This window comes from Kryptolebias marmoratus, linkage group LG10 (assembly GCF_001649575.2).
Source record: "Kryptolebias marmoratus isolate JLee-2015 linkage group LG10, ASM164957v2, whole genome shotgun sequence".
NCBI lineage: Eukaryota > Metazoa > Chordata > Actinopteri > Cyprinodontiformes > Rivulidae > Kryptolebias > Kryptolebias marmoratus.
Window position 1 is genome coordinate 12,976,801 of NC_051439.1, and position 27,959 is coordinate 13,004,759.

At 43.3% G+C, this 27,959-nt stretch overlaps 1 protein-coding gene across 2 annotated transcripts; it reads right to left on the reverse strand.

Moving 5' to 3' along the window:
* Positions 1–256: 256 nt before the first annotated feature.
* LOC108232291 (fibroblast growth factor receptor-like 1) lies at positions 257–27,790 on the reverse strand. 2 transcript variants are annotated; one of them, XM_017409989.3, is made up of 7 exons: positions 27,489–27,790; positions 27,064–27,150; positions 9,531–9,803; positions 3,557–3,628; positions 2,532–2,816; positions 1,500–1,853; positions 257–1,047 (listed from the first exon to the last, which is right to left on the reverse strand). In XM_017409989.3, exons 2-7 carry the CDS (start codon positions 27,146–27,148, stop codon positions 617–619), a joined length of 1,500 nt encoding a protein of 499 aa, XP_017265478.1. In that variant the 5' UTR covers positions 27,149–27,150; positions 27,489–27,790; the 3' UTR covers positions 257–616. The 2 variants fall into 2 exon arrangements, with proteins under 2 accessions (XP_017265478.1, XP_017265487.1); XM_017409998.3 differs by having other exon boundaries at positions 3,557–3,625; positions 27,489–27,789.
* Positions 27,791–27,959: the final 169 nt, after the last annotated feature.

Here is a 27,959-nt window from a genome sequence, read left to right on the forward strand (position 1 = left end):
AAAAAAACAACATATCTGCTGGTTTATCTTGAAACGCTACTGACTTGTGAAAACTTAGCTAAAAGAACAATACAGTTAACACGAAAAATTAACATTCTTCCATCCCTTGCAGTCTTTGGCAAGGTTTGAGCGCCGTTAAAAAAAAAAAAGGTTACAAGTCCGTTTTTATATCGCCTTTTAACGAGAAACATAAGTGTGGGATGGAGAAATGTAACGTAGTGGTCAGCATTCATTAACAAACACAAAGACAACCTGAGTAGGAGCGTAAAATCAGCCCTTTTTGTGAATCTTGAGTACCGCTTTTTTTTTTTTATCTGCGTCAACGAGCAGAACATCCGTTTAGGAAAATGTAAAAGTTGGCAGCTGAGGAAGACCTCTCAGCTACTGTTGAACTCACTTCCTGTTAATAAACACGTCCTTTTTGTATTAAGTGCACAACAGGGATAGATGGATTTTAGTGGTGCGAGCTAACGGGTTAAAACGAAATAAAAAAAAAAGCACCAAATGTGAAAGTTTTTCTGTAATGACACACTGGCCTCTGTCTGTTACACGTTTACAGTTTCCGGTGACTGATGCTCCATGAATGTCAGTCAGGAGCTCCGTTTTGGCACTGAGGCTAACACTGAAAATGAATGTGTTGGTGCTGATGTACTTTCCCGTCCACGTGGGAGTGTGTGTGCGTGTGAATGTCGGTGTAGATTTTGGGGTAGATTTTAGGAGGGGCGGCTGGTCCTCCCTGGCTGAGGAGGAGCTGCTGCTGGGCCAGGTACTCCTCGTAGCTCATGGAGCTCATGCAGTCCTTCTCCGGGCTGGAGGAGCCGGACGACGGCGCGGCGCAGGCCCGGTCCCGCTCTCGGTGCCGGTGGGAGCTCTGCAGCGCCTGCGCAGCCGGCGCGCTGGGAGGGGGGCAGTGTTTTCTGCTCTGGCAGAACCACAGCAGCACTGTGGCGAAGATGAACACGATTCCGGCGGGGACGCCGATGATGACGGGCCAGGGAAGCGAGCTGGTGGTTGTCTGGAACGTGGACGTGATGAGAGGCTTTGTGTCTGCAAAAGACGGAGGGAAAAAAGATAAATCAACACAAGATGCAGAGTTTCTTTTTGACCGGTTAATAAGCCAAGCTCATCAGAACTGATACAAAACAGATAACAGAGTACAGTCTGAGTACATTTTACTTCAGTGAAAGTGCATTTCTAAACCATAAACAAAACAGTAAACACAGGAAAGTGACTGTTTTACAAAAAAGTGGGTTTTTTGATATCAAATTTTGTAATTTAGCTCAACATCTGTAAAACTGACTGAGTTGTAGCCATTTTTAAGTTGGATAATGAGGATTAGTTGTGGGCCAACATGAATCAGTTGTAGATGTACATTTAATGAATACTGAGGGTTTCATGACAAATCCTCCAGTGGTTCATGAGATATTTTGCTAACAGACAGACAGAGGTGGGAGATAATAAATCGTTCACAGGTTTTGTCTGTAAGTCTGGAGCCTCACCTGGTTGTACGGTGAGGAAGGCACTGCGGAAGCTGTAGCCCATGGTGTTGGCGCCTAAGCAGATGTACATGCCGGCGTCCTCCTCCTTGGCGCGAGTGATGAGCAGCTTGTTCAGGTAGGAGCCGTCGGGCCTCGACCACACCTCCCCCGTGGGCAGCACCACGAATCTGTGGTCCCCCACCTCGATGGTGGAGTTGTAGCGGCTCTCCTCGTGGGGCTCGACGCGCTTCAGCCACTGGATGACGGGCTTCACGTCGCTGCGCACCTTGCACTGGAAGGACGTGGAGCCGCCGTAGTCCACCGTGGTGTTGAGCGGGTGGGTGCCCGTCAGGACCGGCTTGGAGTTTGTCCTCTCTGCAAAGACACAAAGAGGAAAAAAAAAAAGAAAACGTCAGACATCTTGTGGGACAGCATCACCTCTGCAGACAGAAGTTGTCGTTGTCCATGCTGGCCCCGAGGCTCCGAGCTTGTAATTGACAGAGAGGCATGAATACCACATGTAACACAAGAAGTATGTGTGATTAGTTTCCTCCCTTTCTTTGCTCCTGGTTGTACAGCACACATTTCTCCTGGGAAGGCGGTGGGGGGCTCAGCGAGTCTGGCAGACAGCTGCGCTTTAATCAGCTCCAGATTGGGTCGTGGGTCTCTGAGCTGAACAGCCCCGCTCCTTCTCCTCCCCACCTCCGCCACCTCGGTGCAAACACCCGGACACAAGCCCTCACTTTCAGGCCTGCTTCCTCAACATGCTTCTCATGTGCATGAATACTGAAGCACATTCATCCAAAGCCGTGAGACCCGCTGATCGCAATCAGGCTTCAGGAAAGGGTGGATCAGAGGGACGATTTTTCAACTGTTACAGGTTTGGCTCTGGTCAGGCTCAGACGGACTAATAAAGATGATCTGACTCTCTTTATTTCCTGCAGCTGTGTACAGCGCTAACATGACTTAAACAAACAGCACTAATGACTTGATTTAATTCGCCTGACCTCATCTGTAAGCACTAATAAAGCCATAGCTCCGTAGGACACTCACGGATGACTTCGACTTTATACGTGGCGTTGATTTCCCCCGCTCGGTTGGACACCCTGCAGGTGTATTTGCCGCTGTGCTCCGGCATCACGTTCTTCAGACTCAGAGTCCACCGCTTCTTGCGGCCTTCGCCGACCTCCTGCTCCGTCAGCGGCCTGTCGTCCTTCAGCCACACGATGTCCGGCCGAGGGCTGCCGTTGGCTGCACACTTGAGGCGCACCGTGCTGCCGACGGGACACGCGATCACCCTCCTCCTCATCTTTTCGGGCTGCGTGAACTGAGGGCGCTCTTCAGAAGGAAGGAGAGGAGAGATTTAATTATACTAAAAAAGAACAGGGTTTGTCTTACAGGACTTTATCTGATTATTTTTAAGAAGGAATGCAAAGATTTATCCCTTCCCTTTTTGCTACTTTTAGCTTTTAGCTAGCTTTCAGATACTTTTAGCTTCTAGCTTGAATATTGATATTTTAAACTAGCTCTGACACTTTTAATTAATAGCTGTCCTTTAATTACTTTTAGCTAGCATTTTGTCTTTTTAAGCTTTTAGCTAGCATTTTGCTACTTCTAGTTTCTAGCTACCGTTTTGCTTTTTTAGCTTTCAGCTAGCCTTTTGCTACATTTAGCTACTATTTTACTACTTTAAGCTTTTAGCAAGTGTTCAGCATTTTCAGCTTTAACAGCTTAGTTTTAGCCTCCTCAGTAAACTGACCACACTACGTTTTTTTTTCAAAAATGAATTTTCTCTAGTTTTAAATAAAGTTTTATATTATCCTTAGAAAAATATTTGATTTACCTTTTACAACTTACATTTATTATTTTTTTGTTTATTGCAGACTTTTTGAATCACCTGCAATAAACTACAGAACCAATAACGGATCTGATTATATATAGATAATAAAAGATGAATGTTTTATGACCAACAGAAGAGCAGGATGGCTGCAAACAGAGCATTAAAAGTATGTAAAATCACTAAGTTGGACTCGCTGTTTGCCACAACATCATTAAAACCATTCCAGTGGAGCTCTCACCAAGTTTTTCAGCGTCCGGCTCAGACTCCGCTCGGATAGCTGGTCCACGTTTATCAGAACTCAAGTCATCTGCTGACACAGAACGGACAGAAATCACACAACATGCAGCCAAATGATAAAAGAAACTTGATCATTTGTGCAAATATTGAAGAACAGGAGCATGGCTGCGACTCTTTTTGTTTTACTGTGACAGTTGTAGCCCGACACAAAAACCAGAGCAGGAAAGTGTTGCGGACTCTCAGAGTGAATTCAGCTGACGAGCCTCTGTGCAGAGGCTGCATGCTCAGGTCACGCTCTGCAGCATTTGGAAGTAATACGATCGGTTTTTAAAAGGCCGGTTCCAGGAGACAGCTGTGGAGTTTATGTCACTGGCTGACATCATGCAGCCCGGCTAATACGGAGCTTAGAGAAAATATAACGAGTGAAACTTAATCGATGTTTTCTGATGCGCAGCGCCTTTTCGAGTTAAGCGGCGATGAATTAACAGGACAGATCGGGTTCCTCGGCGATACCTGCCAATCTGTGCAGAGACACTAAACAGCTGGATTACAGAGGATAGACTCAATTGTTTTATATGATACATCAAATTTGACTGTCAGGATTTCTAACGAACACATTCTTACACTTTAACAAGGGGGAACAGCAAATGTAGGGTATTTAACTATATATACATCCACTGGTTGCACCTCTAGTTAACGACATGCTTTTTACCTTTTATATCTTCTGTGGCTCATTTGGATTTCTGCTTTCAGTGCCGCCTAACGTTGGATGTTTTGTTTTTCCTGTACGCAGTTTGGCAAACTTGATTCCCTCTCAGGGTTTGATTGGGCCAGGTAAAGAGACCAGATGTGACTTCTAACCCCCTCGTTCTGCCTCCCTCTGAGAACCCCTGAAACCGTCAGAGCTCTCTTGGGTTCTCTGGGTACAAACCCTCCTTTGTTTGTCCCCTGCAGCACCAAGCCCAGCCATGATGTCATGGCTATTTGAAGGGATTTAACTGGCCAACTATAATAACCCATTCCTTTAAAAAACAGCCTTCACTGGAAGAAATATTTCTCTGTTGCTCGCTTGGGCTCTCCACATTCCTGCCGGTTCCTGAACCTCCCAATCCAAACAGATCACGGTCTCGCACTGCCGGGGTTTTCTTTCTAACTTTTTTTTTTCCCCTTGAATTTATTTCCTCTCTGCTTTTTGGCAATTCTAGGGAACAATGCCACCTTTTTTGCATTTAGAACATTAAAGTAATCTCCTGCATCCACCGACTCTACACACTGTTAGAGAAAAGATAAGCTAAAACTGCAAAATGACTGTTATTTAAAAATATAAATATAAAACTAGAGAAACTGCAGTTTCTGTGAATGCTGCATGACTTTACTGACTTGTTAATGCAGAAGCAGAATACTAGCTAAAGGCTAAAAGGAGCAAAAGGTTAGCTGAAAGCTAAGACTACCAAAATGCGAGGTCTAAGTGAAAGTAGCAAAAGGCTAGCTAGAAGCTAAGAGAAGCAGAAGGATAGCTAAAGGATGACGAGACAAAAGGAGTTAAACACAAAATAAATGTTAAAAGTAGCAAAAAGCTAGCTAATAGTTAAAAGAAGCAGAAGGTGAGATAAAGTAGTAAAATGCTAGCAGAAGCTAAAAGTAGCAGAATAGAGCTAAAAGCTAAAGGTAACAAGGACTAGCTAAAAGGAGAGAAACACTAACTAAATGTTAAAAGGAGCAAAACATCTCAAAACACTCACCAAACGCAGCAATAGGTTAGCTAAAAGCTAAAGTATCAAAATGCTAGCTAAAAGTGAAAAGTAGCTGCAGCTGAAAGCTAAATATACCATAAAAAAACAAAAACAGCCAGTATTGAAGCAGGTGTCAAAGAGAACAGTGTTTCTGAATGAACTGAAAAGATCTCAAAGTGTTTTTTTTATGAGGATAAAACAATTTTACATTTTAATGGAAATCTCTCTGCAGGAGTCATGATTCAGGTGCATTCTTTAGCAACTGAATGTTCAGACTGAAACTATCAAGCTTGTTAAAACGCAATCACCCTTTTTTTTCCGTACGACTTGAATCCATTCATGATCTCCCTACGGTGTTTGTGGTCTGACGCCATCCCCTCCCACTTCATTCACAAATCCAGCCACAGGAAACGGGTCACTACACACAGGCTCTCTGCTGGCCTCCCGTGCCAGCTGAATCACAGGAAAAGGCCCGGGGATCTGGGGGTCACAACGAGCTCCAGATGTTGCTGGGGACATTGCAACGTCCAGGGAAAGTTATGCACAGTGGCCTTGCATCATCCCCAAACGGTTACCACATGTGGTCAGCCGGACACAGGGCAGTTTATCCAGCAGTTGGCCTGACGACGCCTCCAGAGAGGAGCACGAATGAAAAATGTGCTCTGAGAGCCAGCGTCCTCATGTAAATGAATGAGTTCTGAGTTAACCCTGTAATGTGTTATCAGCGCAGACATAAACACTGAATCCCCTCCTGTAAACGTTAATATGACAATCTCACATTAATGCAAATATGCCCGAGCAGCCGAGGACACAGGGACTGTTGCATGCATCGGCTTCCCTTGAATGGCTGTTTGAAAGGGGGGGTGGGTGATGGAGCCAGTTGTCAGGACACCACCCCAAACAGGGCCCAAACAACCAGCTGGAGGGATTGAGGAGGCGCCATGTTGCACGGACTGACCAGATTCTTCAAATAGCTCTGGGGAGGACAGGCTGCCCGCTGGCAGATGGGAAGAAGGATATCTCTCCAGCCACAGTGGACCCCCCTTCTCCTCTTCCTCTTTACATCAGAACCCCTCGCTCTGTCACTCTCACTCTTCTCTGTCTTTTTATCTTCCTTCAGCTGGGCCGTGTCTGAAAGGGTAAACTCCCCATGTTTGGCCTTGAACTTCAGCAGATCTAGCTGATCTCTCCCCTCTGACCGCCGCAGTGGCTATTTGAAGTTTTTCCCCTTCGTAAAAACAACACGGAGAGCTGCTCTGGGAGCCCGCTACCCCTCATTTGAGGATTTTCAAATAAATAAACTCTCTTCTTTGATCCTTTCGAGCAACATAACAGCAACCACAGCAGGTTCAAGGCACGCAATGAAATTAATTAGCTGATTCAAGGTTAATGGGAAGTATTGCTCATTAGAATCTTCAATCCTGGCAGTGTTTTGACAATGAAACCCAGCCCCGTTGGAACAATTACCTATCAAAACAAACGCTGTGGTGATGGGCTGCCAGCACCTAATGGGATGACGGACAAGAGAGCAGAAATACAGGAGTTAGTGTCTTGGTAACATGCAGCACGATCATAGAGTCCGCTCATTGCGCAATCAAGTCTGAGGAGGAATTACAACAGACCCGATCAGAATAAAGAGTCAGGCCAAAAGGTCTCTACGTAATTCCATAAAGGGCAAACTAGATCACCTGATAAAAATCGCAAAAAACTTTGCTTCAGAGAAAAACGTCTGATTAAACGTCAGATGGTGTTCTTTCCAAACAAAATCACCGAGTGGGACTGGAGCCATGCACGCAGTCGAGCTGAACTGATCTCACCGTCTTCATCGCAGAAGTTCAGACTGTTCCTGTTCGACACTCTCACCGAGTCAAACGGCCCAAATGATCCGTTACATAAAGCAAACCGCAGGCGGAGCGTTGTTATCTGTCTCATATCTATCTACGGTTAATGTGTCCTTAAATTTAAAGTTTGTGAACAGCTGCCAACTTACCACCTTTACCTGTGGAAACAGCCGAAGTGACTGAAAATATGTCAACAATGGCGACGTCCACAGAAGAGCCTTTTGGGATCGAGAAGTTCAACCATTTCCATGCGTTGGTACGTATTTACGCTCAGATTTGTTGAGTAAAGCATTTATTTATTTACATTTAGTGCTTAACCACATTTCAGAAAAACATCTCTAGAAAACTACCAAAGTAAACTATTTGATGTAGCTCAGGATATCCTCTTTATGTTTCATGTCTTAGTTTGCGTTGAGAACCTTTAAGATGCGACTTTCTTTGTTAATAATTTTAAAACTAATGGAAACACTGAAGTTTGTGCCTTCAAACCTTTGAGCCCCATCATTGATTGGTCATTAAATACCAATATTTCAACATTTCAGCTCCCTCTAGTGTTTAAACTTCAACCAGATCTTCAGCTTTTTTAACTACTTTAACAAAAAGTTATTTTAGTTCAGTGCTTTGATCTAAATAAAACAGAAATTCAGCATATTTTGCATATTTTATATTTTGACTGCAGTTTATATTTCTTGGATTACAGAGAACAGGAATCATTCTTGTTAGAAAAGGTGGTATAGAGGTTTAAACTATTGGTGGTTCTTTCCTCTATGAATTTACCTGTGTCTGCTTACAGACAGGAAGTCTTAAAATCTACTAGAGAAATTAAAAGAGGTTGACATGAGGTACTTCTAGTATCCAACAGATTAACTGGCCCTCATTTTAGACTAAAATATTATATTTTTAGAGTAGGAACTATGTCTTGCAATTTGATCATTTAGGTGTTTGTTGTGGATTGGTAAATAAATTCAAATTAATCTTGACTCTATGAGACAAATATGCATTTGGATCTTTTCTCACAGGTTTTGGCAACAGTCCTTTCTTTAACATTACTTTTTTAATCTCTTAAAGTAAAGTCATGGTGCTTCTGACTTAAAATAAAAAGGCTTAAAGACCTATTTGAAGTCACGTGTCAAAGATTTCTTTCAAATAATTCATACTCCAAAAACTGATTTGGAAAAAAAACTGTATTTGTGTTGATTTTATTCTTATTTTATTCATACCAGTTTTGATGGCTTCCCCTCTCAATAAAAATCAGTGTTTACTTTGTGGTGAGGAAAGATTTTCAGATACATCTCATCAAAATCCGTGGAAGAGCACTTTTCATTTCCACTGTTACGACCAGTGTGTTGCAATTTTTAAGAAAAAAAAAAGTTCAAACCCAGACCACATTCTCTTGGTAGGTTTTGTGTGGTGTTGCAGACAGACTCGGCTGCAAAGACAGATTCTGGAAATGCTTCGATCTAAAACTGTCCTCTAAATGTCACATATAGAACCGTGTCTGATACCACACAGCACTGTTAACCTTGGCATTACAGAAGGCTCCGTGCCAAGATCTTCAACCTTTAATTTAAACACAATCAGCCGACACCCTGTCTTTGAACTCTTCGGCAGCTTCATAAAGAGGCAGACCCTAAAATAAACCTTGTTTTTTTTTTAATTCCCCCTTCATAAGCGTGCTGTGCTGCAACAAGTGCTGTTTTCTGCTTCTGCCTGATTATGGCTCTTCTTCTGAATCAAAGCTGTCACAAGACCAGGCTGTAACTCCTCCTGTGAGATAGAGCGCAGACTCTGGCCCAAATTAGGCATCTTAGAGTAATTAGACTAAACACAGCCTTCACGCTCTGCTCCGCTCATTCATCATGCTCTGGCCCAGCACAGAGGAAATGCACAAAGGAGTTACACACTTGGTCCGACTGTCCTTAATCCTGCAGGCCCTGTTCGGCAAAACGGCTCTTTTACATTGAATGTGTTTCTGATTGCAGAGCTGTAGACCTCCTGCCTCCACAGAGTGTAGCCTCAGGAAAAGGAAGAACGAGAGATCCTACTGAGTCACAGAGGATGAAGTAGAATGAAACAATATCCCAGGACGCTGTTGACTTTGGGCAGAGAGAGGTAGGGCATGTAACAAAGACAAAAGATGCTAAGATCCGCCACTAACCCTCCATAAATCTGAATGATGCTGTCTTTTACTCGGGCGCTGGTGGGACTTTTGGTTTTGAAAGTGCTACATATTTGATCTAAACGCACAGCAGCAGAAGTAGATGTGGACTGAATCTCTGCCATGGTGGCTTCATGTTCTACAGTTGTTAAAAAGAAGATCATATTGTCCAAAAATCAGTGATATCATCTCAGGAACCTGCAGAGGAGCAGGTCAGGCAAACTCAACTCAGTCTGCACTCACCGATAACGATGAGGGTGTAGTTGACGTTAACGCTTCCAAAGCCGTTAGTTGCCTGGCAGTTGTAGGTCCCGGTGTCATCTGCCTCCACCTCTTTGATTTTCAGCCCCATACGGAGGATACGGAAGCGAATGTAGCCGCTGTGGATGTTGCGTCCGTCTTTGGTCCACCTGGTGAGGGGCGGTGGGTCTCCGACCACCGGACACGGTAGCTTGATGGCACTTCCCAGTCGGGCCGTCTGCCTGTGGACAACTTTCTCTGACACCCATGGAGGCCCTGAGGACACAAAAACACAAGTCAGGTGTTTCGATTTTCTCAAACCAGTTTTGTGTTTCAACAAAAATGTTTGCATCTATAAACAGACAATAACATAATCTTAGAATGGCTTTAAATTAACTTTAAAATTACTTTTTCACAGTTTCGGCATCTCTGCTGAAGGGTAGAGCTACAACCTTTAGAAGGTATCATCTTTTTTGGTGCATTTATGTTGGTGTATCAGTCCAAAACTCTGCATTCAGCATATTTAGTTTTGTTGAGATGTGGTGACTTTAAGTCAAAGCCTTCAATGCACAAAATTGACACACTTGTTAAATTTTTTATTGATTCTTCCTGCCATAAGAATAAAAAGGGGTTTCATATTATATCAGACACTTCTGAAAACAAAAATTTGTCCAATAATGGACAGTTTCTTCTGCTGGACAGTATCTGATATGACTTAAAATTTAAAGCCGTCACTTAAAGGTATTTGTGGTGACCTAAATCATCTTTCAGTCTCTTTGTTAAACTCCATATCCTCATACTGGAAACTACTGATGAATATGTTCAAGCATCCATTAAAAAATTTTATAACTTAGATTCAAAACTGGAGAGTCTAACTTAACAGCCCAATAATTTTATTTCCTTTTATTTTCAATAACAACAATTTTTTCAAGTGGATAAAACTAGTTTTGGTAACTTCAAAACATCTAAAATAGGCAGTATAGCTACACACGTCTATCAGAACAACATCTTTTATTCCTAATTTCTAATTCTTAATATCCTGTCAGTGTCAGCTCTAAAACAATGTGCAGAAAATAACTCAATTTGTCATTATTTTTGTTGATTTCCCAGAAATCTTGCAGCCAGATTGTAATATTTAGGCAAGCCCTGTCATTCACTGCACGCACAGAGAGGGCGAATTGTTCTGGCTGTGGTTTTTTGCGTAGCGTGTGAGAGATCAAAGCAACGAGGGGGGCGGGTCGCAGCGAGACGGACAGCAGCCCGTTCTCCCGGCTCTTAATTGGCTCAGGTCTGCTCCCTCAGATCCGGTGAAGTGGAGCGGGCCGAAACACCCTGTGATGGTGTTAGGGGGTTCCTGCAGCACCTCTCGAGCGACGGCGAGCCTTCAGCCGACCCCCACCCAAAGCTAAACAGGACCCCAAATCACCGAGCAGACTTACAAGAGAAACAGGAGCTGGAGGGAGCGAACGAGGGGGGCGGGGAGGAAAGTCAACCAGACCTTATAGCTGCATCTGCCCACAAAAGTACACAGAGCCCAGTCTGTGCCTCCGAACAAATGGCCAGTCTGGTAGCAGTAAAAACAATGGGGAGGGTAAGTACACATGGCCTCTCCCAACATATACACAAACACACACATGCTCGAACACACACGGCCACATTCCTTTGGTGCATTTCGCGCATATGGTAAACAAGACGGTCATTATCCTGATGGAGCTGACACAGGTAACTCCATCTGGCCGGTTCTTCCATCTCACCGCCGACAGATGTATCTCAGCTGCAGGTACAACATCTGGAGAGGCCTACCAGTGGCCTCTAATGCTTAAACAGATCAGCTCACTCACATTTCTCTAAAAACACCAAACGCTACAGACCCTTCAACATAAAACTCAATAGTTAAAATGTGATTTATATGACAATAAAACCAACGAAGCTCTCTCCCTCCTTCTTGTTTCTGTGTCTTTCTCAGTCATGCATGAACCCACACACAATCGGAGCGTTTTTCTTCCTCGTTTTGGACGGCCCATCCTGGTCCACAGGAAATTGGAAGTGTCATTGTTTATGTCTGTGGAGAAAAATGCAACCATAGTGTTTTTGGCTGTTGTAAGCTGGCCCATATCTCGCCTCGCTAATACCACAGGCGCTCAGTGTTTCTCCTCTGCAGCGCTCTGCTTTAGGACCAAAACAGGTCACAGTGTTGGCTCGGAGCTGCAGGGACCTCATATGGACTGAGTTCATCCTGAAGCACTAAAGGGCCCTGTGAAAACAAAAATAAATTTCTTGAACAAACAGGCTTCAGTTATCTCCTCTGACTTATGGTCCTGCAAGCCACTCAACCGTTTGTTTCCTCTGGATTAATACAGAAGACTGACTTACAAAAACACGGCCTGATTTATGTCAAAAGTTTAGCTGAAGCAAACTGTCAAAACACTTTGACCCCTGCTTGGGCATTTCTCCTCTTAAAGCTGGAGAAAAAAATATCCTGAAGGATCAAATATACGCCTGGGAAAAATCAAAAGAAGCGGGAGAACTTCTGAATATTTTTTTTTCCCATTCACAAAAAAACATATAAAGGTGCACTGAAAACATTTTTGCTATGTTGTTTGTGGAGCGTTTAACACTTGGTGTAAGCTCACAGAAACCTCCCAGAGGAGGACCTCTTTGATTCCTTTTTCAAAGGTTGACATTTTTGGAAAAAAAAACAGATTTCTTTGCTTATTTGCTGAAGGTTAGACGATATCTTCAATACTCCTCTTGTGTAAATGCGGCAGAAAGCAGCGATGTATTCCAGCTTCCCAGAAAGACTGGAAATAGGGAGAATGACATTCATTCTCTCAAAAAGCACCAAAAATCAACATATAAAACATGACGTCTTTTTAACAAATCTTTGAAAGAACTAGTACATGTATTTCAGTTCTTTTAAAAACTGAATAAAATGAATCTTGGTGTTTTAAAACAATTATTATCCCCTGCAGCCATGAAAGGCAGGCGAGCATCTAGATTACACAAGAGCTGTTAAACCCACATCTAATCAACATTAGCCAACACAAAAATGGCTGCAACTCCGTCAGTTTTGCAGATATTAAGCTAAAGCTTGGTGTGGTAGTAGCTGAGAGTCATTCACAACACATACTCTGAGCGTGACATCCTGTGATATTGCATGAGATCGTTATTTTCAAGGTTTGACCAAAACGGGTACAACTCCGTCATTTCTCAGCGTGACGTGATCTTAGTTCAAAACTCTGGCTTTCTCTTAAGGAATTCTAGTTTCATTTTGTATTTTTGTTTGTTTAATCCACGCATGAAGACGTGTGAGAACTTTGTGCTAATCTCGGCTAACGAACATTTATCTATCATACAGCACCAGTGAGTGAAACTAAATACAAACAAGTCCACTGCTACTTCTCTGTAAGTGGTGTACATGTCTGTTTTTTAACTTTCTGACTCACACAGCTCCTGAGCTGTTTTGGCTTAATAAACTAAAAAATTTGGCTGCAGTTCCTAGCGCGAGGAATGTGCAACAAATGATTCCCTCCCTCCGTTCCCCGCTCCTAAAAAGCTTTTGAACTCCCTTCTGGAAAACAAGGCACCGAGAAGTGTTGAAATCAAGGACATCGTCTGAATAACTTAATAAGTATTTGTGCTGTGTGCATGGCGTCCACTCTTTCTACGGCGGGGACCCTCCTCCTACACCTTCTGCCTCTCAAGGACAGGTTCTTTTAACCGGGACTTGAAAGCCACGAAAGCAGAAAGAGGGTCTCTGTAGAACAAATCCAGTCGCAAGAGTGTAAGAAGGGAAATTGTTGCCTTACATAATTGAGTGTAAATAAACAAATCAAACTGTTATGACTCCACACTGGAAGTAAAATGTACTGAAGCTCAGTTGTTTAGTCTCCACTGGTTCCTGTAATAAATGGAAATCCGATCAACTCATGACAAACTGCTGAGCGTTTCTAAGTGTTCGCTCAGATTGTGAGTTGATCGGTGAATGGAGGAGTGATACACATGACCATATGGGTTTTCCCATATTGCACCGCTGGTAAATCACTCCTTATTATAGCCGAGCTCCATGTGTGAAAGGATGCTTTCATAGGGCAGGAAGAGGAGGAGGAGGAGGCCTGGCGACTCACAGAATTAGCCCTGTTTTTCTTTGCTCAATTTGGTGATGGATTATTTTCAGAGAAAGAGGTACATTCAATAAGAGGCATTCTTGTAATTCGCACTAAATATAGCCTTTATATAAAAGCCTGTGAGCAAATTAATGATCCGTCCTGCAGGCAACTGTGGAGGGATATATATGTTAGATAAATGTCAAATCCTTGAGGGGAGTAAAGGATGAACAATGTTCAGATGTGCTGGCGTGGCTCACGTTTATTTATGTTCTCTTTTAAAAAAAACACCTGTGGATTTGTAATAATGTGTGCATGTGTTTTTTCGTCTGTACAAAGAGCTTTGGTCTTTCTAGTCACTACAAACATCTCAATAAAGAGCTGACTCCGCTGCTGACAGCCGTTCAAATAGAGAACACCTGGAAGTTAACCACACACAATGGGAACAACTGGATAATGCACGCACTGCTCTCTGCCGAGGATATAGTTATTCAAACATCTTTTTTTTTTTTTTTCCAACTGCGAGAACTTCTAATGCATGTAAAGGCTTTTGCACAATGCCAAACCAAAGTGATTTATTACTAAAATAAACACTGTGTGAGTGAACGTGCCTTCAATATGAAGTATTTACAAAAAAAAAAAGACAAGAGGCGCAGAGGGAAGCTGGGGAGAGATTCCTCCTACTCAGCAGCACTGTGTTAGCTCAGCGGACCGGACAAGTGCAAACACAACACGAGAGAGGAAGGAGTTCAATGGAGCCGGCGCTACCAGGGGCTATTTATTTTGTCTGCCACCAAAGGCAAAAAGGTAAAAATGCCTTCGCCCAAGACTGTGTGGTCATTTGTTTGTCTGTAAGCAAAATATTTCATCAACCCGTGGACAGATTTTAACGAAACACGCAGAAAGGAGTTATTGGATGAGCACCTACAGCTGAGTGAACCACATTCAAGATGGATGCCACAGCTGAACGACCTTAGCAAACACAAAAATGGTTATAAGTCAGCCAATTTTACAAGCATCGAGTTTAAAGTTGGTGGTAGTAACTGAGAGTCAACCTCGACATGTATTCTGAGTGCTAACAGATCATTTATAGTGCATGACATCATTTACAAGGTTTAAGCAGAATGGCTACAGCCCTTCTCATCATATTATGATCTTAGTTTTAAACTCTGGCATGAAAGATGGAGGACGATATGCATTTCCCCAGGAATGCTTGGCCTTCATTCTGTGATATGTTTCTTAAAATTGCAGCAGCACAACAGAAAAAAAGTAAATAGAGTTTGAGGAGAGTGAGAGAGAAGGAGAAAAGAGGCACCAAAAATACATGAAAGCTCGAAACCGAACCCCCAAGCTGACGACTTCTCCTGAGACCGGGGGGGTGGGGTGGGTGGGTGAAAGTGAAAGGTGAGGCAGACACAGCAGCTTGGGGAGTGTGTGAAAGGCCAGAGCTTCTGTTCTGCTGCTGCGTTCGGCTATACATTTCACAAGCAGAGATAAAAATCTCCATAAAACAGCGAGAGGACGGGGAGAAAGCCACCTTGGCAATTCAAGAAAGGAGGCGAGATGAGGGAGTTGAGGAGGGGGGGTGGAGCGGTGACGGAGGGGAGGGTGAAAGGGGATGGGATAGTGGCAGGAGAGGCTGTTCTGACAGCAGCGGGGCAGCAGAGGGTGAAGAATGCCGTCTTTTCTTACCCCTCCAGACATCCTGCCCGGCAACTTCACCCTGTGTGGTAATCAATACCTGTTATTTTCCCCTCTCGACTTTCCAATCAATAGATAAGACTGGGGTAAGACCAGTCGGGACAATGGCTCTTTCTGTGGCACCATCAGATGTGGGCTGAATAGCGACTACTTCTGTGGTGGGAATGATACAGGAGGAACTATTAGGTGACATGAGGGACCAGAGAAACAGCAGGAGGGGGTGGAATAAAAAGAAAAGGGAATAAGCCGATCCAGTCAAATCGATCTGACTGAAGAAGAATCACTGGAAGAACTCCACTGCCCGTTTGAAGTGAAATCTGCATCTGCTCGTGATGGACTCCTGCCGACTTCTCATCAAAAGAGCAGGAAAGAAACAGAGAGAAATGACTCGGGCGTCATAAAGCTCCTGGAAACATCTCCATCACGCGGCCAACCCTTAACAGGCCCTACTGCGGAGGCTTTGAACTTTAAGCTGCTATATTTCATTAAGCTTGACTGCTTTCTCCTGGCCCCAGCTGCCTCAGCAGGAGAAAAGATCATACATGTGAGGGTGTGCTTGAGCACTCCTCAGCACTGTCCTCAGACTCCGCTTAAAATAAATCAGATGGTATTCATCAGCATACTGATCTGTTATCTACATATATCTGCAGTTTAAGCAGAGGTTCACTTCCACTGAAGAACAGTTTACCTCTGCTGGCCTCATAAAGCCAGCATCTCCTTGGGCTGCGACCGTTGGAGATTAGTTAGCGACTCAAAATTGAAAGAAATAGTCAAATCTTTTGTTGCAGTCTCATTGAATCCTCAGTGTTTATAACCAAGCTTTGTTTGGTCGTGTTTTGAGCATCCAATTTATTTAAAATCAGGGCTTGTTTTTATATAAATTGGCCCACATCGGCTCAATTTGCACCCACCCTGGCAAGTGCCCCCACATTCATTTATGACTTAATCTACTGGAGTACATTTCTGAAATGAAGACAGGCAGATTTGAACAAGCTTTTCAAGAATTATTATTGACCATCGGTGGGGTTTTTAGACAGAGAAGAGCTCTTCTGTGCAGATGTCAAAATGCATCTCTAGTGCTTCTGAGACAGCTTAGAGCAGGGGTGTCAAACTCAGTGACGCAAGGGGGCCAAAATTAAAAATTTGGTCTTAGCCAAGGGCCAATCACGATCAATATTTATTAAAAATTACATAAATTAACCTTGGTTTTAGATGTATTATGTCAAATCATTCATATAGAAATATCAATGACCTGTTCCCAGTTACAGATTATACAGAATTTAGAGCAAACAGACTTTAATGAACTCAGACAAATAGATCAAACTTCAAAAAGCACATCATTAGCAGTCATTTCTTACGCCTCACTCAGCTTTTAAATACATTTTTTAACATTAAAACAGATTTTTTTAAAAAGCCATCAACAAAAACCTGATCATAGAGAAATTAAAACTATATATTGTTGGCTTCTAAGTCACTGTCAAGAGAAAACTTCACTAATTAGGCTCAGTTTTTTTTAAAGCAAAATAAGAATCAGAGACTCGATCTGTCCCAGACTGGAGGGTCGGACCTGATGAAATCTAAACGTTATCTTGGGGGCCGGATGAAATGTTACAGAGGGCCGGATCTGGCCTGAGGGCCTTGAGTTTGACACGTGTGGCTTAGAGCAACAAGTCAGTCACTAGTTTGAGCGAAAATTTGCAGCAAGCGAATGATTTGAGACACTTTGGAGGCTCCCTCATGAATGCTAGCAGTCACAGCCCAGTGAGATACAGGCTTAATGATGTGTGTCTATCATGTTACTGTTCTTTTCTAATTAAACGTAGCAATAGACAAGGTGCATCTCATTGTAAAAGGTCTATTTCACATCATGTTGGCCAAGTCTTCTAAGGACTCTGCTTTTATAAACTTGTAGAAGTCTGGAATAACACTGGATCCAAATAAAAGTTCCTAGAGATCTTACAGATTATGTTTTTGGAGTAATTATATGTTGATTATGTTGTGTTTCCAGTGTGCAGATTATAGTTAGAGACTTTTGCTTTTTAAATAACTTACAACGAGTTATTATTCATGCTCTGTATCTAAAAGATTAACATAATCACCAAAACATAAACCACTAGTTTGCAACATGAACATGGCTTAGAAAAGACATTGGACTTGTTTGTTAGGAAAGAACAATAAATGTAATTGAATATGCATCATTTTAAGTCATCAGACAAATCAAATGGGTGTGTTTTTTTTTATTGGGTTATTAAATTGTTAGTTCCCCTGTAGAGCATGTTTAAAAATGGGGGTCGGTGGAGATTAACAAAGTTTAAGGGATTGACTTTAAGTGGCTATTCAGGAACTGGGCTCAATTTTTCTGCTTTGGGAGCATGCCTCGGTGAATTAATTTAATTTTAATTGACTTCGAAGTTGACACTACTGGCTGTTGACAATTTAATTGAACAATTTTGTTCCTAAATCATCTCTAACATCAATGACCGGGGAGTAATTTCCATACTGTGGTGAGGGTTGTGAAGGGGTCAGCTCGATCGTTTAGAGGACAGAAGCAGCTTTCATTCTGGGAGAAGTGAATTTTTTTTTGTTGCAGCGTCAGAAAGTCTGGTCATCTTGACATTGAAACCACTAATCTGAAGGAAGAGGGAACGTGCTTATCAATATCTGTAACGCAGGACTCACTGTAATCGTCCCAGGGTTGAACTTGTTTACAGCTTTATATAAATGGCATTGGGAAAAAAAAGCCATTTCATCCTTTACTGAGAAGCCCTTAAAAGCTTGCAAATACTTAATTAGATTCATTAGTTTCTCTAAATTGACATTTTTCTCCAAAACAGTTTGGGGTTGATGGGTTTAAGACAAGATAGACACAATGTTCATAGAATATGCTAGCTTTTTTAAAAAGTGCATTATCAAGCCAACTTAATGCTTTGAAGTGTTTATCGCCTCCTGGCATGTGATAAGTATACTGTCAGAGGAAAAAAAAAGAAACACAAGACAGCCAAAAAGAGGAATGTGATAATAAAAAAAGATTAAATTAAAACTAAACAAAAATGACCCCTCAAGTTTGGTCAAAGAAGCAATTAACCAAAAAACTTTTTCGATCGAAAGAATATCAATTTAAAGTTACAATTTTTCTATACCAGAGTGTTTTATGCAAATGTGAGTCAGTAATACGCTTGCCCCGTCATAAAGAGCGCACAGCGAGTGGCACTCCAGTCGCTTTATCTCACTCCATTAAGCAAAGGCCCGGTGCACACACACAGGGGCTGAGTGTGTGCTTATAGGACCACTTATCAGGAGAAAGGCAGCGGGAGGAAGCCTGTGAAGAAAGAGAAAGGCCAATCGGAGCGAGACGGCAGCGGAGGGCTGAGGAATAGAACCAGGCCAAGGAGAGAGAAGCAGGTTAAGGAGCAGAGGCTAAGATGGCAGAGAGGCCTCCTGTAACACGCAGCTCCTACGGGGAGGAGGAGGGCTGCAGCATCGGGGAGTGAGGGGGGATTAGGTGGGCCCAGGCGGCAGAAACCAGGAATCCCAACAATCTCACACCCCACTCCCTGGCCAGGGCTCAGCCACATGACACACTCAAACAGACCTACCCTTCTGTCTCTCTAGTACAAAGCAGGGCACAAACGAGCACCTGTTTATTACAGTCGGTAGATGTTTGGAGGACGGCCGACCACTTGGACGCTTGAACAGGACACGTTTAGGTGCTGTGAACCGCAGGAATATGCACATCAGTGGAGGATGTGCTGTCAACATTAAATGTTTTTGTTGCTTCACAGTCTTTATCTGTCAACAGTGAGGTGCATCCTGCCCTCCCCACTCCTTCCTCCTTTATCAACCTTGTTACATTCCACAGACGGGAAAAAAAAAAAAAGTGTCTAACCTGCATCTGGCTCATTGTATACAGTAACTGAATGATGGAAGCTGTAAACAAGGAAGTTTTGAGCCAGACATGTTGTCACCAGCTCATGTAAGAGTGTGTCTTTGTGTGGTCCCATCTGCATGATGATGATGATGATGATGATGATGATGGCTGAGCTTGGCATCCCCAGGAACCAGAGTACAGTCAGGGGGATCGGACCATCCCCGTGGCTCTAGGAAGTGCTTCACACCAGCATCTTTATCAACAAGGTCCTTTCAGGGGGAGGGGGGGGGGCAATGAGAGACTTGGATGCAGCAGGAAGAGTGTCAGGGCAGAATGAAACAATTCAGACAGGGACAGGAGGGAGGAAGAGGGTAAGCAAAGAGCTGGTGAGGAAAACAGAAAGGCCGGTGAGACAGAGACGAGACAGAGAGGGCAGGAAGGGGGGGAGAGGCAAGGCGAGACAGTGGAAAGGGGGTGGAGGAACTGGCAAAGCTCCTACTGACAGCATCGGGGCCTCTTAACAATCCAGGAATATTGTCTGAAATCAATCTGTCATCGTGGAGCTGTTGAGCCTGTCATTACGATGTGGTACTCGCCCTTTCACAGTGACAATTTGTTCAGTGCTTTCCCAGTCCACCTTACTGCTGCGCTGTACAAAGGTCACGGCCCTCTATCCATCTCTGTCTGCCAGTCTGTCTGTCCGTCTCTTTGTTGAACAACTGAGCACACAGATCTGCACAGTCTTTTATCAGTGACCAGATGATGGCCCGAACAGAAGCGCTGCTGGACAGATTCCTGTTACGCTGTTGGATCGGATATTTCTGACTATTATCAGCCAAGAAAATAATTCTGTTAGTCAGTACCTAAAGTCTCCATGAAATCAAATGCAATCTTTTTGTGTTTTATATAAATTTCCTGTCATATGGTTAACCTAAACACTCATATAAAGCTCAACATACAAGTTCTCATCAATATTTAAGTGGCTATTAAGGATTTTTGTACTAAACAATTAAACACGCAGGAAAATTGGTTAGTTTTAAAAGTTTTCGATGATATAAATTACACATTTCGACTCTGAAATGTGATCTGGTTATTGCACCGTACGTGGTTTCTGTGAAAAAAGTGTCCCTCTCATAGTGGTCAAAAAAGAAAACCCTGAGTATCACTAAAACAAAGAACTATGTGCATCAATTTGGGTAAAACTGCAGCAAAATTTGATAATATTTCAACAAAGAATAGGTTTTGCCTTTGTTTTTCACGTCTATTTAGTGTGAGGGCATTGATTTTCACAGTTGCTTTGCTTTATTGCTACATCATATTTTGCAAATTTACATCTACGTGTGCAGCTTTTTGTTGGTCATGTGGGAGCAAAGTCAAAATTATATGTAACAACTCAATAATTTATTTTTCTGATGTAGAGAAAAAGTGATAAAAATGAGCGGGAATCACTCTTCAACAGTGTCTATTGCAACTACTGTCTGAACACTTGTTATTTTTTATGTATTTCAATACATCAGCCTTTTTACGAGTTCTCCTTCAGCTTTTTTCCTCCCAGGCACAAACGTCTCACCATGAAAAGCACAAATATAGGAGTAAAGACCTGGTGAGCAACAGCAGCTCTGATTTTAAACCAATGTATCCAATACTTTCAATATCAATGCCATGTTGTTGGCAAAGTCAGGAGATCACTTAGAAGATTCCTCCTCTGTAAAAAACAACAATATGGCAGTCTGACCAACATTTGAGCCTGAACAAATTGCATTCTGAAGTGAAGCTGCTTGCAAGGCTAAAAACATACAAACCCAGCTGTAAACTGAGCAAAAGGTCAATCAAGATACAAATACTGTATGAATGGAAAAGTGTGGCCATCTTCCAGGCCTTAAAGTCGAAATACACTCGGGTTGGAGTCTGATCCAAACTCCAAATTGTCCAAAACCCTGTCCCGGTGCACGAGGAAATCAAATCTGTTTCAGTGCATGGTGCAGAATTCCAGTCTGGGAAAGCAGTAACCCTGAGATAAAATATGACAGATCATTCTCTTTGGTCCTGAAATTATTTTTCCTCCCATCCCACTCTTCAAGTCAAAGAGTAGACAGATTTTTCCATTCATCACAGAAGCAATGTGTCCTAAAAATAAATAAACTGAAGTAAATTGGGGCCTCTCAGCCTCTGTCTCCAACCCTGGAAATGGATTTGAGCAAATTCCACCGTGACGGCCTGTATGTGTGCAACAGAAATACTTAATTTGACTTTTTATAACCTCAGTCAATGGGAACAATAAAAGACTTCCCAAAGTCACTAAAAAGAATTCTTAATGAAAAGCAAAATGGAAGCAAAAAAGCCACAAAGCAACGTGAGGTCTCACAGAAACTTGTCTGAGGTGAACTGAAAAAACTGGGGGCTCAGATGGAAACTGGAAGGAGGCTGCTGATGGGTCGTGTGTGTAAGTGTGTGTGTGTGTTGGGTGGGGAGGGGGGGTTACTGTGTTAAATGCAGCAGAAGCCTCATTCAGAGCTCGTTATCCCTTGGCTCAGCTTTCTTCGAGCCCAGCCAGCCATCGCTGTTGCCACCACGATAACTTTCAATCAACCTTTTAACTGCAAAACGGGAGGGCTGGTTGGTTGGGGTGTGTGTCTGTGTGTGTGTGTGTGTGCGAGCGCGAGCGAGGGGGTTTTGTCAAGGCTCTGTGGAGGAGGTAACAGGGAAAACAAAAGAGTGAAAACTTTCATAATCCTCTGAAAGCGAGGCGCCAAAGTCGGGTAACACTCCGTGCCTGTCTGAATCCGAAACAGAAGTAAAACAAGGAGCGATGTGATGACGCATGGAAAAAACAAAAACAGAAACCTCATCCTGCGCTGATACGAAAACGAGGCCATCCAGGCCGCCTGATATGATATTCTGATAAGTCAGCATAAGACTTCAGCAGCATGACTCGAGCAGGCTCTGGCAAGTGCAGCGCAGCGAGAAAGATAAGGCAGGAAAAAACAATCTGAAGCTTAAATCATGAGCTTCTTATTCACCAACATCACAATGACAACTGTTAAAACAGGTCCAAACCTGCTCAGTCCAAACAAAACCCAGGGTCACCATAAACAGTCCAGAAGGTGTAAATGTTCTTGTGAGCTTATTTTCAGCAATAAAAAGGCCTAGCGTTCCTTGGAGGAATGCATATCGCCCGCCTGCTTTCACGCCGGAGTTTTAGACTGCTGTGAAGCCGATTTGATCAAATCTTACAAACGACAGCGTGCACAATCTTATGGGATACTGTGAGATCTTATGAGATGTGAGAGTGCTTAGAGTATGTGCTGAGGATGACTCTAAGCTACTACCACACCAAATTTAGCTCCATATCAGTAAAACAAATCAATGTAAAGTCATTTCTGTCTTGGATAATGTCTACTGACTGTGGAGGGCAGCTTGAATTGTGGTATTAATTAGTGAATTAGCTGTAGGTGTGCAGCCAATGATTACTCTCTGAGGGTTTCTTTCTAATCCGTCCAGTGGTTCCTCAGATATTTTGCTAACGCTACAGACAAACGAACACAGACATAGGCAAAAAATGATCACGTTTCGCCCTCGACAACGGAAAATAATCAGAGCAAAACTAGACACTGGACTAAAGTTAAATAAATTTACAATTAATTGTTGTTGCTTGAAGAAAATTAGGAGAGTTGGATCTATGCTGAGAAATGCAGGGCAAGTCTACATTTATCCAATCAAGTGGGAAGTCCTGAAGAAACAACCATGAGCGTTGATAAGCTATCTTCTTGTCTTCCACTCCAAAGTCTTAATGAACTCTTTCTGTTGTTTAATGACTTGGTTTTAATAGAAAATGACTCCAATCTAGAGTATCTATGAGTCTTTTTGCAAAGATCAGGGTTATGATTCAAAGAGAAAAATGAGGAGAATCAGAAGGATGATGTAGAAGTGAAAAAAAAAGGTTACATTTCAGTGCCCCCATGCACAAACTCGTGATCTGAATCCTAAAAATGTTCCCTCTGAGGAATGAAAGGGAAGAACATTTGGAGTATCGTAATTTTTCCTCACTACAGTGACTGAGTGAACAGCTGTGGAGGCACAAAATGGACAAGAGGGCTAAGATGAGGGGGTGGAGAGGGTCTCCACGACTTGGCTCCCCAACAGAGAAGAGAAAACAGAGCGGGACAGGGGAGAGAGAAAAGGAGGCTTTAGAAAGGCAGGTTGCACAAGACAAACACATCCCACTGTGGGTCTGACATGTTATTGTAAGGTCACTTGTAAGGTTCCAACAAGGCGGACCACACCACCACCACCACCACCACCACCACCCTCCCCCCCTCCTCCTTTAGACTTTGCCCTAGGGTGTCAACACAGCAGCAGGGTCCAGTCTCATCAGACGCTATTTAACACCAAGCAGCTGTCAATTAACAAAAATCTGGTATTCATACGTCTGGTAAATGGTGCAAGTCAGGCTTGAGAAAGGCAGAAAGTCGATTATCATGTGAATGCTGACGCCTCTGTGTGCACTTTGTGAGCAGCTCCGTGGCTGAAGGTTAACAGGAGGCAAAAATGACTTCTATTTAACCGAACGCAAATCCATTCAGCCGGCAGGAAGAGTGTGTGTGGTCTGAAAACACGCCCAGAGCCAACTGCCCAAACAAACTAATGAGCATTGCACGCTCTCTCACACACACACACACACACACACACACACACAGACAGACACAGACACAGACATGGGAATTCCTTTAAAAAATCTTTTCATTCGAACATTAGCATACAGCTGAAAGTGATAAATACAGAAACCAAAGTTGAAATTCCACATGAATGTTAATTGGAGAGCCTGTTAAAGTCAGTCAGTGAGGAGAGCGCTGCTCTCAGGCATTTTATGACGCAACTAAAGTAAACACTGACTGACCTCCATTATGACTACTTATCACAGCTACAGCCCTTTCCTTTCTTTACCCCTCGGAGGGGTGAAGTCTGACACATTCCTCTCTCCAAATGTTTCCTCCTGAACTGACAGGGTCGGCAGTGTGCGCTGAAAGATGGGAAACGCGGATTGCAGCAGTTGTGGTAACATTATTTCCGTGATAGAAACAGAACGATTGTACCAGGAGGAATATTGTTTCCACCTGGCATGGAGGGAGCGGGAACTTCTTGAGGTTTTCTAAATTGCCCTGTGCACTTTGGATGTCTCATTACCGTGACTTTTCTCAGGGTAATTTCAGCCTCGCTAATAAAAACATGCATATATTCAGATGCACGAAAGCAGCGCTTGTTCTCTCTCGTAAGCTTCTTCTCACGCACTTATAAGACTTCAGCGCCTCTGTACAGCGAGGCACTAATAGCTGGCAAATAGGAGCAGTCTACGAGGATCAGGAGTTGTTTAAAATTAATTACTGCTGCTCTGTCCAACCTGAAGGGACCACCACACATAATAATCCAGCCATTGTTCTCCACAAATGGGCTAAAGCTCTGTAAATATGGAGCTGAGAGAGGGTGGGTGGGAGTAAAGGTCAGTCATGCCTTGTTTTAACGACAGCACATTAACTTAACTCACTTCCTTTGACTTTACACTGGTAGTAAATGAGAGGAAATGCACAGAGAAGCAGGAGAAAAGATTGAGATGCGTGGCAGAATGGTGGCAGACAGGGCTGGATGTAAGATATAGCTCATGGACGTGCTGATAAGAACAAGAGGAACTTTATCTTATATCTAAAAAAAAAAAAAAACAGAATTTTTTCGTGCAATCCTTTTTATTCCTTTCCTGCCTTACAGCTTGGGCCAACAGGCAAGACAACCACGATTAAACCTTCTTACTATTCAGGAGCTATTTAAAAAATAAAAGGTCTTATGGGCATATTGTTGCTGAGAAAGTAGCCTCATTACGGTTAAAGGAAATGGAAAACTGTGAGGGAGCCAAGAGCCTTGTTATTTTAAAAGCCTTTGGCACAATGTTTATCTCATGGTACTTTCTTGTTATATGATATAACGCCGCTATAAAATGCACACTTTCCACAGGCGTTTGCAGCCCTCCTGAGCTCAGGAAGACTCTTTGTGTGTGCTGTGTGCTATGTGCTCATTGTTAGCTTGGCCCGGTAACGCCATATGCCCAAAACGACTGCGTCCTCTGTGGAGCCCGGTGGTCCCTGAGACTGTCACCAGATTAGAGGTTCTGCTGGGACACATCACTGAGCACCTTCTCCAGCTGCTGGGGAAGGAGCGGCACCAGAAAGGGGGGAGGATGGAAGGAGCAGGAATGGAGGAAGTGTGGAAGCTCTTGGAGGGCCTGGCCAATACCAAAAGTTGTAGCAGTAAAGAGAGAGAGGGCCCCATGTGTGTGTGTGTGTGTGTTTGGGGCAGGGGGTCCTGTGTCAGATATCCCCCTGATGACTGACAGCAACAGGCCTAAAATCTTACAGCCGTTTCAGGTGCCAAGTCCGAAACATTTAGATAACAGCGGTAACACTCCTTGTGGGTTTTTACTGTTTCACACGTGAGACAAAGACAAGACGTCCTTTATAATTTCATTTACATTTGTCAAAGATATCACCCGGCACTGTTAAACTTTACGGGGACGGTTTTACAGCTTCGCTGGCCTTTGCTTCGCTATAAAAGCACGAGTCAGAGCCTCCCGACTGTATTTCACAGCGCGTCAGAGTCAAGCTGTTGCCTTTGGACCGTAACACAGAACTCACTGTATTTCTGCTTCTGCTGGGAGAACTGTGAAATATTTACAGCTCGCAGATTGTCAAGCATCACTCTTTATCGCAGGCCGTCTCAAAACCACATAAGCGCTGTGTGTGCATCTGTTCGAGCATCTGCAAGCACTCTGAGAGAAACTATGAAAAACAGGCTGTAATAAGTTCTTCCTTTTATCTGAGTCAGTTTGGACCCAGTGGAACAGCACTCCCCTCCATCTCATTGCCTTGTGGATTTCTCCTTCTCTGACATATGTTAATCTGTAAACATACAAAACTGCCTGTCTAATCTGATTTAGCCTCCCCGTCTTGTTTACTTTTGATTTAGTCGTGCCGTGAAGGCACGGCTGCCACGCTGTGAATGAGGCATTGTCTGCAAACCCCACAGATCTAATCTCCCCCTCTAAACCCCCTGCCAGCCCCCCTCCTGCCCAGTCCACCTTGAGCCATAAGAACCGCATGCAGGTATTGCACCTACGAGACACCCCTTCAACTCTCCTTCATGCTGAGCAGGAGACTAAAGAGAGCGTTACAAAGTCGGGCTGCTCTGCCAGGAGACTTTTCTTCTGCAGAAACGTGCCTGGCTTTCAGATTTCTCTCATTAGCAGCTTCGAGTTTTGCCGCCGTCACTGACTCGTGCCAGTGGATTGCACCGACAAGGTGGATGAAGTCACAGAAATGAGCTCCTGACAAGCTCACTCCAAGTTGTCTTTAAAAGACAAGTTATTGACACTGGCTCAATGAGCTGCGCAATGAATTCTGGTTGGGCTGAGGGGAAACGGGCTGATGTGAGACGGTCTCTTTGCCAGCCACAGGAGAGCTGGACTCTGACTTGTGTTCTTTCACCCTGGGAAGCTGATGGATGATGTTTGTTTGGTTTAGCTGCAGTGAATGTGCACACTCACACACAGCAGTGACCGAAAAGACACTCCAGCGGGGGACAGGGGTTGGCTTGCCCTCTCTCCTTCCCCTTACCCCATGTTGATTTTAAGCTCTGCTTGGATTTTTTTTTTTTTTGGTTGTTGTTTCAAGTTTGAACTTTTCCGTCTCTCACTTTTCCATGAGACGACACAACCGAGACTTTCTTGGCACTCACAGGAAACTGGCCAGTCAGCTCGGTTATTAATGAGCTCTGGTGTTTCCCTCCACGTTGAAGACCAGAGCGGAGCAGATCTCACCTCTTACGCAGTCGGTCAGCAAAACAGCCTCAGAGATGAGCAGCAAAATCTTCAGGATGTCCATACCGTCCAAAGACAAATTCATATCTGAAAGACACGCATGCATAAAACAAGACCTTACCAACAATAAAATCAATACAGATAAACTGCATAACATGATAAGAAAACTACAATTTGAATATGTGATTGAGACAGATGTGTCCATTATACACATTTTGTGTAGTTGTTTCTTAATTTATTAACTTTTTCACCCAAGAACAAATCTAAATAAGCCAAATGTGTAGTAGGGTAAAATATTAACTTTCAAATAAGAGTGAAACATTTAAGTTTTCAATGTTTTTTTTATTAGTATTGTACAAAGAAGGAAGTCCTGAATGATACTGCTTGGATATGAGGATATAATAAACACTTGGAGGATAACATACCTTGATAGTGAGTGAATTAAGTCAGCTTTGTGTCAGCCTGTTGACAGAAATGCTTTTCCGCCGAAGTCCGCGTTGAGTCCATGAATCAAAAGTGACAGCGGTCCACTTCCCACCGACCTCCAGAAACTATCAGCACATTTCCAGCCTCTGGCACAAAAAAATATCGCGTTCAAAAATAAAAAAATAAAAAACCACAAGATTCACCACTTGAACGCTAAGGACTAAAAACCCCTTGGAGGTCCGGTCCGGTCCGCGTACTTACTTCTTCTCGTCCCAGTGACTTTCTGTCTTTTTTTTTTTTTGTGCGCACACGGCGGAGACTTGTTGACCGTCCCAGAGCTGCGGCTGCGGGCCAATCACAGCCAGCAGAGGCCGCCGGACACCATTAACTCTTTATCGCACTCAAACCTCTTTTATCCTCTATCTCACAGCTGTCAGACTAATATACGAGGAAACAGATAGCAGCTGTGG

Excerpts from the sequence above, each read along its gene's own strand:
- LOC108232291 (XM_017409989.3), bottom strand. The coding sequence starts at position 27,148 with ATGAATTTGTCTTTGGACGGTATGGACATCCTGAAGATTTTGCTGCTC. Across the intron at positions 9,804-27,063 it reads GCTGACCGACTGCGTAAGAG|GGCCTCCATGGGTGTCAGAG; the intron begins GTGAGATCTGCT and ends TTGTGTCCTCAG. Across the intron at positions 2,817-3,556 it reads GCCGGACGCTGAAAAACTTG|AGCGCCCTCAGTTCACGCAG; the intron begins GTGAGAGCTCCA and ends TTCCTTCTGAAG.